We start from the raw sequence: 16,630 nt of genomic DNA, 5'->3' as shown, positions 1-16,630 counted from the left end.
TAAGAGTCACACAAAAACAAGCTAAAACCTTCCTTGCAAGGGCTGGTGCAGAATAAGCAGATCAGCCACAAGTAAACATAAATATCGTGTGAGCCTTCTTAGAGAAAACATCTCCAAAAGGCCCTCCAGTGCCTTAAAAGATAAGCAAATAAACAAAAAAAGCCTTGTCCTTCTCCACTGCAGTTTAACTCTGTGGCAGTGATAGGGCATAGATGATCACCAACCTCGAGACTTAATTTAGCCTTCTTTCTCTCCTCTTCAACTATAAATACCTCTGTTTAGTTCTTCATCCACGGAGCTTTTTTCCCCAGTCCTGGCCTCTAGTAGAAAAGTAAATTTGCTAGAAGAGTTGCTCAACGATAGTGACCCTGTTGTTCATGTAATCTGGTCCCACATTTCCCACACTTCAGTGTGGGGCAAATCCCCCAAGAATCATGTTAAATGCAGAATTGATTCAGTGGCTCTGGGGTAGAAAATGAGCTTCCTTGGGAGGTTCATGTTATCCCAGGATGTAACCTTCCATAGCAAGGAGTCTAGAAGATATCATTTTTGTTTTTGTTTTGTTTTGTTTTAACCAAGGATCAAACTCAGGACCTTGTGCTAAATCCCCGGCCCTTAGAAGATATCCTTTTGATAGGAAAGAGACCCAGGAAAGGACTTGGGACTTTTTTTGGATGTCTACTTTTTGTTTGGTTTTGTTTTTTGAGACAGGATCTGGCTATATAGTTCAGGCTAGGCTTGAACTGTCTGTGTAGTCCAGGTGGTAAACTTGCATGGATCCTCCTGCCTCGCCCTTCCAAGTGCTGGGATTACAGGCATGCGCCATCACACCCAGCAGGTCTTGGGACTTCTAAAGCTAAGCAAAGCGTGCTAAGCCTGGTCTGAGGAGGTGTAATTTATGCCTGGCTGTTGTCGCTATTCAAAAATTGAATAATGGCAAAGCACTGCTCTACAGAGACTCAGATCTCAGTTCTTTTCCAGTTGTTCCCTTGACCATTTGTGGGTCTCTCCGGCATTAGAGCCTCTTAAATTCCCACATCCTGCATGCCCAGGTTTTATTATATTGGATACTCCAAATAACCAGTTCTGTCCAAATGATCACAATTGGCTAGAGCCTTCCTTATGAGTACACTAATATTAAATATGTATGAAGCACATTAACTCCTTTAAAACACTTGGTTATCTAGGAACCCTTCGGCGCAGATTCTTTACATTCCAGACTAGAAGATCTCATTCTTTTCCCTACATTCCAGCCTAGAAGATCTCAGAATCCCATTTGCTCAGTTGAACCTGCCAGAGAATCCAATCCACAATGCTCCTTAAAATATGAGCTCTATAGAATTGCTTTATTCATTCACTTCTCAAGGAGACAATAATATTTAGTCAGTTACATTATATTTAGTGTTTCTAAGAAAATTTTTCACAGAGAATAAAAGTATATCAGCCACCATAAACTTTGCCAAAAAATGCAGAAATTTTTCTTTCTTCTGTTAGACATCTATTATTTTATAAATCTATTTTAAACAGTTTTTAGGGTTTGTTTTGTTTTGTTTTTGGTGGTGGTTTTTGTTTTTGTTTTGTTTTTGCCAGTAAATCAGGTGATATATTTTGGGAGAATGGAAATACTTCAACTGCAAAATATGAGAGATGAGTTCAAAGGAATTTCCCTATGCATAGTTTTCTGGCTCCACAAACCATGAGATTTAACTCAGTATCTGTATCAGTGCAATTCCTGAAATTCCACCTCTCCTCTAGATTTGTATCTCCAGATAATTCTTGCCCAAGGTAAAAACTCTAGTCCATAGTTGCAGGACTCTACTCAATAATGGCAAGCTAATATGAGAATACGTTCTCCTCCCCTGCCTGTTCAATGTATTCCGACTTACTCCTGGACAAAGACAGCCACCAAGCAGCCACGATCAAGTTCCAGTACAGGGCCTGAGCTTCCTTCCCACTGCTGTTGACTCTTATCATCAATCAGGAGCCAAGTGGGAAATGGCTGGAAGAAAGATTAGGAAAAGGTCATCACGTCCAACCCTATCTTTTCACATACGTGGCTGGAACCAGCATCACAGAGAATCCACTGACTTGCTCCAGTGATACAGTTAGATTGTTGACAGCTGGAACCCAAACCCAGGTCTCCTGACTTACAAATCTCCCAGAGAGAATAATGACACACTAGCTCCCCTCTTCAGTGTTGCGAAGGGCATCCTCCTATAACCCTCTTGGAGAAAGAGAAGTTTTAACCTGTTAGGCCAACATCGCAGCAAGTAATCCATCCATAGTGATTTAATATATAACACCCCAAAGAAATAATCAGATAAATTGTTGAAGGCTCATCAGTAAAGGAGAAAAAAAAAATGTGCCATGCTTTGCAAAACATGCCCTTTAGGAATAAAGCTTCAGAGAGTGTTGAAGAATGGCTGTTTGGGGTACATAGTCGGGTAAGGGAAAAGGTCCTGGGTGAACCCTTAAATCCAAAGTTCTTACCACCTACCCTTCCTCCCTGGATTTCTTTAGAGCACTAGGGCTTCATAACTGTTTCTTGAAAGAATAATAATAAACCTCGCCTGTTTTCATGTTCATTTTTTTTTAACTGGGAGAGAAGATGAAGTTGGAGTCATCTAAACTCCTTAACCTTACCCCCTCCCCAAGCTGTGTAAATTCAATTTACTTTAACATAATCTGTCTCATTTACTGTAAGGAATTTGTAACACAAAACCTGTAAAATATTAAAGCTAACTCCTACCTTCCATTGTCATCTTCCTCTGTCCCCCCTCAATCACAAAACCACTTCCAGAAGACTAAAATTTTCCAGCAGTGGAAAGCAATGGAGTTGTTCCTATTCCATTCTAACTTTAGTAGCTTAGATGACCACAAACATGTTCTCATGGGTCTCTGAGATCCCCACCCAAGGTAGGTTATGTGTCCCATTCTTGGGACCCATTACTAATTTGGTTAAAATTCCAGGATGATCTTTAGAATTGGCCTGACAGGTCTGATAAATCTGGTAGGCTTCCTCCTTCTCTCCTCACTGTGTCTCTCAGAGATTCACTCTCCATCCAAGAAGAAACTGGCCAAGCTAGTTGGCCATTCTTCCATCAGAGCCATACAAATAACAGCAAACAGACCTTCTTACATGGAGTTCCCAGAACTTCATCATTTCCAAATCATTACACTCCCACTGCTCTCCAAAACAAAAACCCCAGTGAGAACAGGGATGGTCATGACTTACCAAAATGATAATCAAGGTCTTTGTTCAAAAGCCAAATGATCCTTTTTTACTTTAAGAATTTCCTCTGACCCCACCTCTACCATTCAGGGTGTAGGTGGTTCTACTTTTGAGTTTTCTGACTTCTTAAAATTTTTGGGCCTTATTTGGTGGTATCAACTTAAATCTCATAATATTTTTATCATTATGTTTCTTCCTGGTGTGAACTGGTTAGATCAAAGATGAGAAGATTAAAAAGGACAAGGAGGCCAAAGAAGAAGTTAAGAGCTTCTTGGATCGAAAGAAGGGATTTACAGAAGTGAAGTCACAGAATGGAGAATTCATGACCCACAAACTTAAACACACAGAGAATGCTTTTAGGTAAGTAGCCGTGACCATTTAATAGTGACTGCGTTCCTGTGGGGAGAGAAAATCAGCCTCCCATCCTGTGCCTCCACACAGGAGCGTGCTCGACAGGCAACATTCTTCTGTTGGGAGATCACTGGCCATTGTCTTAGAGATACGCAGTCAGCAGATTCAAGTGCTGCTCTCACGAAGGAGACCAGCAGTCATTGCTCAACCAGGGCTTAATCTGCTTTTCCTATCTTTCTTTTTTTTTTTTTTTTCAGTGCAGATCCTGGTAATGTCCACCTTCTTGTTCATTGACCTAATATGGTTAGTTTATTAAAATTTTGCATGATTGGGATTAATATTATTGGTTCATTCTCTGTATGGTGTAGCCAACTTCATGAAACCATTCTCAGTACCATTCTTAAGAATTCATTAAATTTTAATGGTTGTAAATAAAAGTTGCATAAAGCTCAGATTGTTCATGACTGTATACTTAAGAAACAGTAGATGAAACTCCTAATATGGTTAGTTTATTAAAATTTTGCATGATTGGGATTAATATTATTGGTTCATTCTCTGTATGGTCCAGCCAACTTCATGAAACCATTCTCAGTACCATTCTTAAGAATTCATTAAATTTTAATGGTTGTAAATAAAAGTTGCATAAAGCTCAGATTGTTCATGACTGTATACTTAAGAAACAGTAGATGAAACTAAGCCATACCTTTTTACCATGGGACTTTGATAGATCTTAATATTCCTATACTGTGGGAATATCTGAGAAGTAGTAAGAGGATATGGAACTACTGTTCCATTTCACACAATTCAGGGGACTCTTGATAGGGCTCGAGCTTCTCATCCCTCTTCTCTAACACTGAAATTCTGGGCAGTTGCTTGTAGGACACACTACAGTATAAGCAGACAAAATCACTTTCAGATACAGTTGAACTTAGACCTGGCTATCAGCTTTCTAGGCAGACTCAAGGTTCAGAAGTCTGCTACAGGTAGTGGACTGTATGACATTTGCCCTACCCGCTACACACACCCTCTCCAGCCACTGGAGCCAAATCCCAACTTTATGTCCAACTGCTGTACCGGGTGTGCTGGGAAAGAGTTTTGGGTCTCTGCACTGTGTATTTCCATGAGGTGGTTCTTTGGCAGCTGCCTCACCTGTAGACCTAGTTTTCTGAACACTTCAAAAAAGAAAGTCATCAAGCAGACAATATGTATAAGTTTGACATGCTTCTGACACCAAAGTATTGTAACATTCAGAAAAAATTACATAAACATTTCAGGTCCATCTTAGATGGGTAAACAGAGTTGCCCCAAAACATTTTTTTTATATAAAAATCTAAGCAGAAACCTAGTCCCATTTACAAGCTGAAATCACACAAAAGAAAAGTATGCAAAAGAGGCTTAACTGTAACTGTTTAGGAATAAGAAAGATCCCTAGACATTAGTTGGAACTGGTGAGAAAGTTTATGTGAAAATTAAAAGTGATTAGAAATTCATAGAAAATCAACAAAGCAAACTGATTCAGACTGGGAAGCTGAAGCCAAAGCTTTATCATTTTAAAACCTCACACAGTATCATGAAAAATGCTCAGTGATTATTATCTAATATTAGAGTGTTATTGCTTGGTGGTGTAAGATATGTTTTCAAGATAGAAGGGGTTTTTAAGGAACCAGTTGGATTTCTTTTTATTATTAAGAGAAAGAACGCTTTCTTAAAAACCCTGCCCCTAGAAAGAAATTTGGTTAACCATTAGCAACCTTGCCAAGAGCTTCAGTCAAAGCTCTAATTAATAAGTAGCATGGTTATTGTGTATAAATGCAAAGAGCTGGGTAATTCAAACAAAGAAAAGTCACAGAGTCTACAGACACAGGTTGAGCAGTAAGAACTCTTAAAATATGACTCTCTTTAATTATGCCATATTGGACAGAAAAGAAATACAGGAACAAGCTGCCACTGTATTATTGTTTATTTTTGTTTAACTGCCAACATCTGTGAGTTTTGGTTTCAGTTAGAATTTTGATGCTGACAGGAACAGAGAAAACTGGGTTTGCTCCATACACTTACAAAATGAGACAGACATGAGGGAGAAAAAGCCTCCATTTAGATAAACTTGGTACCTACTTGCTTAACTAAAAGCAAGCTGTGCTTTTAACAGCCAAAGATGTGATAGTTGTCTTGACTTCAATCCACTGAAGCTTAGACAGGAAACAGACTTTCTAGAAGAACTTTTCAGAAAAGTGGCTCCCAAAAGCTGCTGCCAGCACATGTAGGTGGAGTCTTGCTCCTCTTTGAGCATAGCTCCTTACATTTGATTTAACTACTGCCTCTTTAATATTCTCATTTTCTAGTAACTAGACTGTTTTCTCTAAAACATGAAAAAGAAATCTCAATTTGATGAGCAAGTTATGGAGATAGGAGGTTATAATAAAGATTTGTAGAAAGTATAAAACAAGGATTTTTTTATTTTCTAAGGTGAGAAAGTTTTTTCCCTCATTATCACTAACATTTTTCTATGTATATAATATTCAAGATATATGTGTGTGAATGTAAATGTATATATTTATTGATACTTGCACCATACATAACAATATAAAACAATGAGCCTTCTATACCTAAACTATAAGCTTATAATTAATGATGTCAGGGTATCCCATTAGCTGGATTTTTTGTTTCTTTTGTGGGTGGGGTGATTTGGTTTGGTTTGGTTTTTTTGAGACAGAGTCTTACTATGTAATTCGGGCTGGCCTTGAATTCACTACGTAGTCCAGGCTGGCCTCAAACTCGAGGCAATCCTCCTGCCTCAGCCTCTGAGTGTTGCGATTACAGGCATGTGCCACCCAGAAATTCTGACTTATTTAACCAGCCTCTAATGATGAACCATTTAATTGTCCAAAACAAATGTTGAGCGACACCTAGTGGAATCCAAAGAAATTCTTACAGGCATGTCTGCTGGTCCAGTTCCTGCCCAGCAACATGAAAAGCAGAGAGCACACTCATTTCTGGAGTTGGAAAGGCCTTCCATTAACTGAGACAGGGGTCTCTGTGAACCTGTATGTCTCTAAAAGAGGAATAATATAGTTTTAAGAAGCCCCTTACTTTGACATCAAAATGAGAGTTCATCTTTAACTGTGAAAGACCTAGAATAATATTTTATGTTTTAACCTCAAGCCATAGTAAGAAACAAGTTTTACATCATGACCCAATATATATTGCAGTATGTATACATTATATGCATATTAATATATATAATGTGTATACATATATATCCTGCAATGTATATAAGAAAAACTTGTATAACTATTTTAATACTAAATTTATTGAGACATGAAATTAATACATGTTACCTTTTGCCTCTACAATTGTAAGAGGTGCTCAAAATGGTGGCCATGAGCTCCCAAACATTTATTAGTACAGCAAACTGCTGCTTGGAGAGCCTTGGTTGTTGAGATTGCTGCTCATGCATTTTCAATTGCTTCTCTAAGGGCCAGCAGTGTAGTGGGTTTTCTGCAATTCTCAACATCCTCTAGGGTCCTGCATATGAGGGTAACACCATCTACTGAAAAAAAAAACATACTGTTTTTCTTTTCCTTAATTGTGTGTACATTTCTTGGGCAGATTCTGTATAAATATATATTTGTGACTGAAACCAGTGTGTCAAGAAATAATCCTTTCTTTTTCTTTATGCAATGCACTCTGATATTTCCCAATTCATTTTTTTAAAATGCTGATTATGGTCCACTAAAATGAGTTTTAACCTGCACCCAGAGGACATGGTGTTTGAGAGCATGAGACATACAAAACAAGATCAATATTTTGTAATGTACTTCTTGAATCCATTTCTTATGTTATTAATTCTCATGTTTCATAGCTACATCGTCACGCCATTCTATTCATGGAATAAACAAAATTAGACAGTGGTCATTCATTTATTCCTAGACCAGGAACAGTTTGCTTGTGTTGAAAACTAGTTTAAAAACACTTCACTGCTTATTAATAAGTATTTAATAAAAGACATGCTAGATCCTTGTTTCTCAGTTAAAAACTAACTATAGTAAGACCCTCCAACATACTATTAATTCCTCTAGTCCCAGAGGATCCAATTTACATGAGTTCTGTCTTAGTGAAAAATGTTCTACACACATCCCACTTTGTGTGCCAACATGTTTCAAAAAGATCAGTATTGTGTGATAGCAAATTTTTAGTAAGCTCAGAGCTCAGAGTCCGTAGGTGCCAGTGACATCTCTTCATCTTTTGATATGATCCATGTAAAACATTAGGAACACCAATTTAATAAAATTTAACCCAAGGACTCAGGAGAGTATTTTGTCTTTAACCTGAACATGTTTTCAGTTCTACAGCAAAATCCCTGCGGATCCTCCATAGTTGCTAGAGAAATTTCAACACAGCTTCAGCTTCGGTTCCTGCTTATAAAAAGCCTTGCCCTTTTTTGTCCTGTGTTAGAAGCTATGCTGTCTAAGCATCGCTTCCACTCAGGCAAGGAGGGTAGTTAGACCTAGACTGCAGATAATTCTGGAGATTTAGAGGTAGGAAATGTCCCTCACAAACTGTCAAAGAAATTAGAGTTGCGAGGCCAGGATGTGGGCTAACATGTTCTCTTTCAACTGATTTATCGTTTCATTTTAAAAATCATATTTAACTTCAGATTTAATATAGTGAAGAGTATAATTGATGAGAAACATTAGAATCCAATCATGGGTCAACCACTTTCTCTCTTCCAAAAGTTTGGATAAATTACTTTTTCTCCTTCACCAATGGTGCCCTAATTAATGAAATGTGGATAACAGACCTGAACAGCCAACCTTCCAGTTATTGTGACTCATAAGTGATCATAAATGTGTAAATGTTCATAAAGCATAACAAGTAACATTTAAGTAGCCACTCTAACGGCACCACTGCTGAACTGATTTAGTAATTTTAAGTCCTCGTAAGGAGTGTTTCAGTTGTATTAAGGTCAGAGAGGACAGAAAATACACAAGTTAAGTACACACACACACACACACACAAACTGAAGCCAGTGGTGAATGCACAGTCATTAGGAACGTTCTGTGTGAGAATATGGCTGTGTTTTTAGCTCAGTCTAGCAGCAATGGGTAATTTTATATGTCAGAGATAAGCTGCTAGAGTCAGCTCAAGAAGTAGATAAATGGATTTATTTCAGTGCCTACCTAATTCAACCATCCTTTCCTGTCTTTAATACCTGAACTTTTCTATCTCTTCTCCTGGTCCATGATTCTAGGTAGATCCAAGTTAGCCAGTAACTTATTAAGACCACTCCTAAATTTTAGAATTCATTTTTACAGTATGTACATAATTTCATTTCTAACATTTATAGTATTTATAAGTGATGTATAAATTAATGTTTACATAATTCCACAAGCCCAAAGAGTATTGGAGTAAATAAAATAGAGCTTGCCCCATTTTTCTATGCTGTTGTATGTGTTACATAATACTTGTGGCAAAAAGTAAAAACAACATTTACTGTCTTAAGCATTTTCAAGTGTACACGATGGTAGCATTAAATATATTCTCTCCTTTTTATCTATTGCTGGGAGTATCCCAAACTATTCCTTTTTTAAATGTTTTTAAATTTATTTTTATTAGTATATATTTGCCATATATAATGGTCACATTCATCATAGGGAGTTTGTACCTCTACATAAGATGTCTTAAATCTTTCTTTTTCTTTCCCTTCCCTTCAACCCTTCTTCCCCTCCTCATTTACAAAAGTTTTGTTTCCATGTTTCCCTTCTGTTCTCTTTATTTTTAATCCTTTCCCCTTCCTTCCCTGCCTTCTCCCCGTCCCTTGTTCCCCTTCCCATTTGAACACGCTCTTCCTAGTGTTAGTATATCCTCAATGTTGTGCAAGAGACCTCCAAGATCATTGCGTACTACACAGCTGAAACTCTACACTCATTAAGCAACCACTCTACCTTTCCTCAGCCACAGCCCCAGCCCCAGCCCGAGGGAACCACATTCTACTTTCTATTTCTATGACTTTGATTACTTTGGATTCTCATACAAGTGGAGCTATGCGGGATCTCTCTTTTTCTAACTGGCTAATTTCACTTAGGTAACTCATCCAGGCTGTGACATGGGTCAAAATCTACCTCTTTTGGGAGGCTGGATCCACCCCACTTTCTTTTCCGTGTGTCCCACTTTGGACTCAGGTGGCTTTGTGAATAATGCTGCTATAAGCGCGTGGACACAGCCATCTGAAGACCCTGCTTCCAACGCTTTGGAATATATCAGATGTGTTTGCTGGATTGTAGATACCATAATTTAAACCCCTTAATTATTTACTGTTCTCCAAGGCTGCTGCACGGGTTCCCTCCCCCCTTGCAGGGCCCACTTGCCCCATCTAACGAAGAGGGGATCTGGGCAAAACGACACGGGTGACCCCTTCCTGCCCTTCAGCTGCTGGGCGGACCCAAGGCGTAACGGTGGGCACCGTAGGTGGAGCTGGGATGCAGACTGTAGACAGATGGACCAATGCACAGACAGACAGCATGCCCCTTCCTCCGGGGTGGCGGTGGCATGCAAGCTCTTTCCTTCTGCCCACAGCCCCAGCCGCACAGGAGGCAGCAAGGAGGCAGAGGGCGCCCCTCAGGTGGAGGCCGGCAGGCGGCTGGAGGAGCTGCGGCGCCGGCGTGGGGAGACCGAGAGCGAGGAGTTTGAGAAGCTCAAGCAGAAGCAGCAGGAGGCGGCCCTGGAGCTAGAGGAGCTGAAGAGAAAAAGGGAGGAGCGCAGAAAGGTCCTGGAGGAGGAGGAGCAGAAGAGGAAGCAGGAGGAGGCAGACCGCAAAGCCAGGGAGGAGGTAGGAGGGCCAGAACACCCTGTATTGGCTCCGTCCTTAACACAGAACTAGAAACAGATAAATTATAAGGAGGAAAACTTTGGCTCAGCACAAGCAAGAGACGTTTAACCAGCTACAACTCATTGCAGTTTACAAAGTGCATTCTTTCCTTTCATCCTGGTATGCATTCTCATTTTGTGAGTAAAGAACCAGGAACCACCAAATAGTGGCTTGTTCAATGATTCTTTGACTAATACGCGGTAGAATCAGTATTGGGGCCAGACATGGTGGTGCTCACCTGTAATCCTGGCACTAGGGAGGCTGAGGTGAGAGGATAGCTTTGAGTTATAGGCCCACCAGGGCTACATAATAAGTTCAAGGCCAGCCTGAACTACAGTGAGACCCTGTCCCGATACTATGCAGTGCTGGAACCCTACTTTTTCAACTCCCTAAGACTTCTGATAGTGATATCCCATCCTTCAGAACATCCATTTTTTTCTCTCTTTTTTTGTACTGGAGATAGAACTCAGGACATTGTGCTTGTAAGGCAGGCAGCAGCACCATTGAGCTAAATCCGGCCCTGGAATATCCAGATCTTCAGCGACTTTCTGACATGGCTCCTATACACAATTTCCCTGAGCTGTGCGGAAAGTTTGGATAAATTATTCCAAGGTCTCTTCCAACTCTAGGAACAGTGGAGTTAATGAGATGGATTGTAAATGTAAGCATCTTTGATTTTACCACTGTTATACAAACTGCCATCATTTCAGGTTTGTCAAACCATCTAAAGTAGTGTATTCAGCAAAGGTAGGAGGCAACCATGAAATAATCTCTTGTGTAATTTGGCAACCACAGTACCATAGATTTGTGTTATGTTTTGCATAAACAATCTCATTTATCTTCATGACTCTCCTGAGAAGTAGGGAGAAGAAATATTTTTGTTCATTGTTCACGTAGAGAAGTGGAAAGTCATTGCTAAAGGTCTTGGAGGATGGTGATGATAATATATCACGCTAAGGGAATTGTCATACTGACATTAGTCTGCATATTTTACACATGCTTTTGTTTCATGATGATGATAATGTTAGTTACAGGGCCAGGCCGGGGAACAGAGCCAGGCAGCTGGACCTCTCCTGACCATTGAGGGTGTTAGTCTATAGTGCAAGTCTTTTGCCCTCTGTCTCTTTCCCCTCAGCTCTCTTCCCTTCTCCTAAAAGCCAATTTTGATGTCCTTGTTACTTTTGCTTTCACTCTTAGGAAGAGAAGAGGAGGCTAAAGGAAGAGATTGAGAGGCGAAGAGCAGAAGCTGCTGAGAAGCGCCAGAAGATGCCAGAAGATGGTTTGTCAGATGATAAGAAGCCATTCAAGTGTTTTACCCCCAAAGGCTCATCTCTCAAGGTATTTTCCCTAGGAAACTCATAATCCTTCTCTTAAAGTAAGAACTTGGTTTTAGTGCTTTATTTAGCTATTTATTATTCAAGGCCTTCCTTTACCTCATTTACCTTTTAGTTATCTTTTCCAGTGAGTCTGTTCAGACTGCTATAACAAAATATCATAGGCTGGGTAATTTACAAAGGATGAAAATTGGTCTTTCACTATCTGGAGATTGGGAAATCGAAGATTGGGGCACCAGTAGATTCAGTATCTGGTGAGACCTGTTGCTCTTAGACAGTACCTTCTCACTGTCTGTCACATGGCAGGTGGGAAAAGAGAAGGGCAGGGGAACTCCCTGGAGCCACTTTTAAAAAGGACACTAACCTCATTCATCCCCATGACCTAGTGGTCTCCCTGAGGTCCCACCTCTCAATACAAGAACCCTGGGGATTAGATTTCAACATAGAAAGTTTGGAGTCTAGACAGCTTCTCCTATTTACTACTGTTAAAATAAAATAGTGAGATTTGCGTCTGTTGTTTATTAGATCCTTGGTATACATTAAAGTGACATTTGACGATGATCTTTAAATTTTGCTGTTTCACACTCAAATGCATTTCATTTCTTTGAGAACTGAAAATGGAAACACTTAAAGTTTATAAAATGGGCAAATGTGTCATGATGGTTTAAGGTGCTCTTTATGCTAGCTTTGTCATCATTAAAAGCAGAACAGCTGGAAGTGATTCAGGTTCAAATTTTAAAGCAGTTATCATGGGAACCTAGGGCTGCTATCCTCGAACAGAGCTCCTCATTCACATGAGATGGGAATATTTCCCAGAACGCGAGCAGGAAGGAGCTGAGTCAGGGAGATGGTGGAATGGTGGAATGGTTGAGGTAGAATGGAAAAAAACAGCAGATTCTAGGAAATACTTTCCATTATTGATAACCAATCTGTCATTATTTCTGAATGTACCTTTCGCTATGAGGGTTAACATTTAACTGCTCTACCAGCACGGTGCTTTACATATTGAAATACTCAGTAAATATTTATCAAATGAAGAGATGAAAGAATAAATAAATCTTCAGAGAAATTTTAGCATTTGTATTCTATCCTCATTTGCTGTCACCCTAGCTAGGTTACCAAGCATCAGTAACAGACAAAGCCAATGTAGAATCACATCCAGGCTCTGATGGTGAAGTGTGATTGTGCATGTTGGGAACTGGATCACGTAGCACACAAAAATGACGAAAAGCCAGTCAGTTGCACGTTACAGTTACTACCGATTTCACATGAAAACCAGAATGTTTTAGCACCAAATAACTATTTTTGGTTTTTACTACAATGGTCTGGGCCCCAGTAATATTTCTGACACCTCCAAAATAAACTACAGTTGTGCTCCCCCTGCCATAATGACATTTTGGTCAGTGACAGACCACATATGCCAGGGTGTTTGATAAGATACATTGCACTCTGACACCATGTCCCTGCCCCCCGTTTTTGGAAAGTACACTCCATTGGAGTCACCTAACTGGAACACCTTTCACAGAATGTGTCCGTGTCATTTAGAAACTCAGGACCGGACCGTATTTGTTTTTGGTTTCTGGTTTACTTTCACTACCCATTGTTTGCAGTACATAATGATTACAGTGGTAACATGGTTCACAAACTTAATTCTTTCCATGATTCTAGTTGCAAGCCAAACCGGACAAGAACCAAATCAAATTTATCCATAAGGTCAACATAGAACCTAACTATTGAATTTGATTCGGTTCTCATCCAATTCAGTTTGTGACCAGAATCATGGAAAATTAAGTTTGTAAACTGAGATACCACTGTACATTCACTGTAGCTATTCACTGGGGTCATAAACTCTGTCCCAATAAAAAATTAGAGGGACAAAGTTTAAGGAAAGGAAAACACTTCATTGGACACTTTATTGAGAAAGGGAGAAAAGGAGAGGATGAATAGGTACCCTGTTAGATGAGGGCAGAGGGCTCCAGAAAGATGAAGAACCTGAGTCCTCATTTTCTTGGCTGCTTGTATTAGGGGGTAAAAAGATCCTTCCCCTTAGAGCTTGTCACAACCTGATTAACCCCAATATCCTCAACTCCAATACCATCACCTACATGCAAATTCCTAAGTAGATTTTATTTGGTTTTCTTTTGTCCTGTTAGGCCCATCTCTGAAACTTAAAGTCTGGTTAGGAAGAACTGTACATACAAGGTCAAATTAGCAAGTAAGTAAAGGGAAACACAGTGAGAGAGAGAGAGAGAGAGAGAGAGAGAGAGAGACGGGGAGGGAGAGAGAGAGAGAAGGAGGGCGGGAGGGAGAGAGAGAGAGACAGAGAGAGAGAGAGAGAGAGTGTCCAGATGTGAGTATATATTTTATATACTAAATAAGAGCTCTTTTTTAAGTGGTCATCCCTCACCTCTTTTACATTTTATTGAAGGTAGGAAGGGGTAGCTAGGCTAACTTGGTTAGGGTAGGGTCTGGCTTATTAGCTTTCTCTGGTCTTGTCAATTGCTTTCTCAGTGAGTGTTTTCTCTTTCCTGCCAGGATTAGCCAGAAAGCCCAATGAGGTGCTTTTATGTTTTTCCTGTTTTCAGGCAATTTTCTGCTACAAAAGTACATTCTGCTAGTGTCATCTAACCACAACATCTTTCTCAGGATGTGTCCCTGTCATTTAGAAACTCAGGCCTGTATTTGTTTTTTGCTTTTATTGGTCCCTGTTTGCAGTACATAATGATTATATTCACTGTGGGGAATTGGTGCATGTACATAACACATTTCAATTCTTTTTTTCTCCTTCCCTCCACCCCCACTTTTATTTTTCCAGCATCAGATTCATTTATTTATAAGAACTTACAAAGTTAATTATCATACATACAGATTTAACAGAGACTAATAGGCCAAAGAACATATAAAATATGTGGAACAGTTATACTAAGTCAAGATATGCTTTGAGGTACATTGTCTCCACTGGATTATAATACTTTCTTCTCTCTTATTATTATCTTTTATTTCATAATATGCATATACATACACACATATACGGATTTTCATATAAAAGGAACCACACGCTATTTAAGTTTTGTGTCTGAGTCACTTCATGTAACATTATGATCTCCTCATGGTACATCCATTTGCCTACAAATGATTCAAGTTTATGTTTCTCTTTTTGACAGAGTAGTTCTCCATTGTATGTAAATGCTTCATTGTCTTTATCCATTCATCTATTGATTGATGTTTCAGCTGTTTCCAACATTTAGCTATTATGAATTGCACTGCTATAAACATGAGTATGCATACATCACTGTGGTATAATATCTGTGACTCTTTTTGTACTCAGACCCTCCTTTCAAGATCAGGTGGGATTTTTTATTTAATATTTGATACATAAGAGCTGCCTGGTATATGCTGTACACTATGAGAAAGAGAAGTACAAAACAGGATTACTGCCCTAGTGTTAGTCATGTTGTCAGTTACCTCGCAGAAAACAATTCAGAGGCAACCAAATAAAGAGCACTGAGACCTGGGGCAAAGCAATTGAGTAGAAAGAGTTTGTGGAATGGGCAAGACTTATGCATGAACACTGACATTATTGAATTTCATATAGTTTTCTTATGTCGTGAAATATCATTCTTCTTTTGATTTTTTTTCTACAAACATCTAACGGTATAAAAAATTATTCTTAGTTTAGGGGCTGTGTGAAGAGCACAGGCTGCATTTGGCCCATTTGTCCAATAATTATGACCCCTGCTCTAGAAAAAAAGAATAGAAAGGCAAAAAATGCCCTCAGTTCAGGATCACTCTGTGCAGCCCCCAGAGTCCAGCCTGTTTCCAGGCTAGATCCTTTGTTCCCACCTCAGCAATAACCAAAGAAAACCATGTTCTCTCTCCTACCTTCCGGAAAATCCCAGGGAAGCTAAGTCTTCATTGAAACAGACTTGATAACATGAAGAAAGTACTAGACGTCTACACTTCCAGGTTCTACTCTGCTTGCAGAAGAACCCGGACCCATCTTCCCCTTCCCTTTAATCATCCTCTCTCCCAAATCATCCCCTGACAAGCTCCTCCTTCCTCCGGTCTTTGCCTCAGCCACTCTCCACGCGTCCCTCTTCATCCGCTCCTCCCGGGAAGCCCTTGGATCTTCACATGCTGGTGGAAAGTGTGTGCATAATCAAGTCAATATCTAGAAAGGACCAAGACATCTTACATGTTGTCTATGGCCACACCACCCTGAACGTGCTCGATCTCTTCTGACCGTGGAAGCTAAGCAGGGTCAGGCATAGCTAGTACTTGGATGGGAGACATTTTACATGTCTGCATAACAGAGACAAGCATTCAGAGGCTGGCAGTCTGGTGCTTTTCTCCATGGTTCTTGCCTAGAAGAGATGGCTTAGGCTACTTTTCCAACTCAACTCATTCTGGTTGAATTCCAGCAGCTATTGACGCTCTTGGCCCTGCATTGTTTATTATGATCACTATAATATGTAATGAATTTTATTATATAATGCCAGTGAAAGGGAAATATTTTATTTTTTTTTATTGAGTTTATTGGTACATTTAGGGATACAGTACAGTTACATTCATTGTTGGGATCATGTACCTTTACATGGCAAGTCTTGATTCTCATTTTTTCCCCTTACCTCTGCCCTCCCTTCACCCCCTCCTCCCCTCCCCATCTACAAACACTTTATTTTCATCTTTTCATTCTCTCACATTTTTTTCTTTTCCCTTTTTGTTCTTCCCCTACGTATCACACCTTCCCTACACCTTTAGCTCCTTTCCTCCCATTTCTAAATGTCAGTAATCTTATTAGAATCTTATGCATTGTTGCAGAATATTCACACCAGGGAAACTATT

At 39.6% G+C, this 16,630-nt stretch overlaps 1 protein-coding gene across 6 annotated transcripts in view; it reads left to right on the top strand.

Moving 5' to 3' along the window:
* The window catches only part of Cald1 (caldesmon 1), a 197,436-nt gene that overhangs the window by 158,797 nt on the left and 22,009 nt on the right, over nt 1-16,630 (top strand). For all 6 annotated transcript variants that reach the window (XM_010616153.3, XM_010616152.3, XM_010616155.3 and 3 more), the window contains 3 exons: nt 3,447-3,592; nt 10,160-10,412; nt 11,649-11,789. In XM_010616153.3, the coding sequence (XP_010614455.2) occupies nt 3,447-3,592; nt 10,160-10,412; nt 11,649-11,789 (540 nt within the window). The remainder of the gene's footprint in view (nt 1-3,446; nt 3,593-10,159; nt 10,413-11,648; nt 11,790-16,630) is intronic.

This window comes from Fukomys damarensis, unplaced genomic scaffold (genome assembly GCF_012274545.1).
Source record: "Fukomys damarensis isolate Sample0158 unplaced genomic scaffold, DMR_v1.0_HiC HiC_scaffold_16, whole genome shotgun sequence".
NCBI classification, from domain to species: domain Eukaryota; kingdom Metazoa; phylum Chordata; class Mammalia; order Rodentia; family Bathyergidae; genus Fukomys; species Fukomys damarensis.
This window is presented reverse-complemented; position numbering and strand designations above follow the sequence as displayed.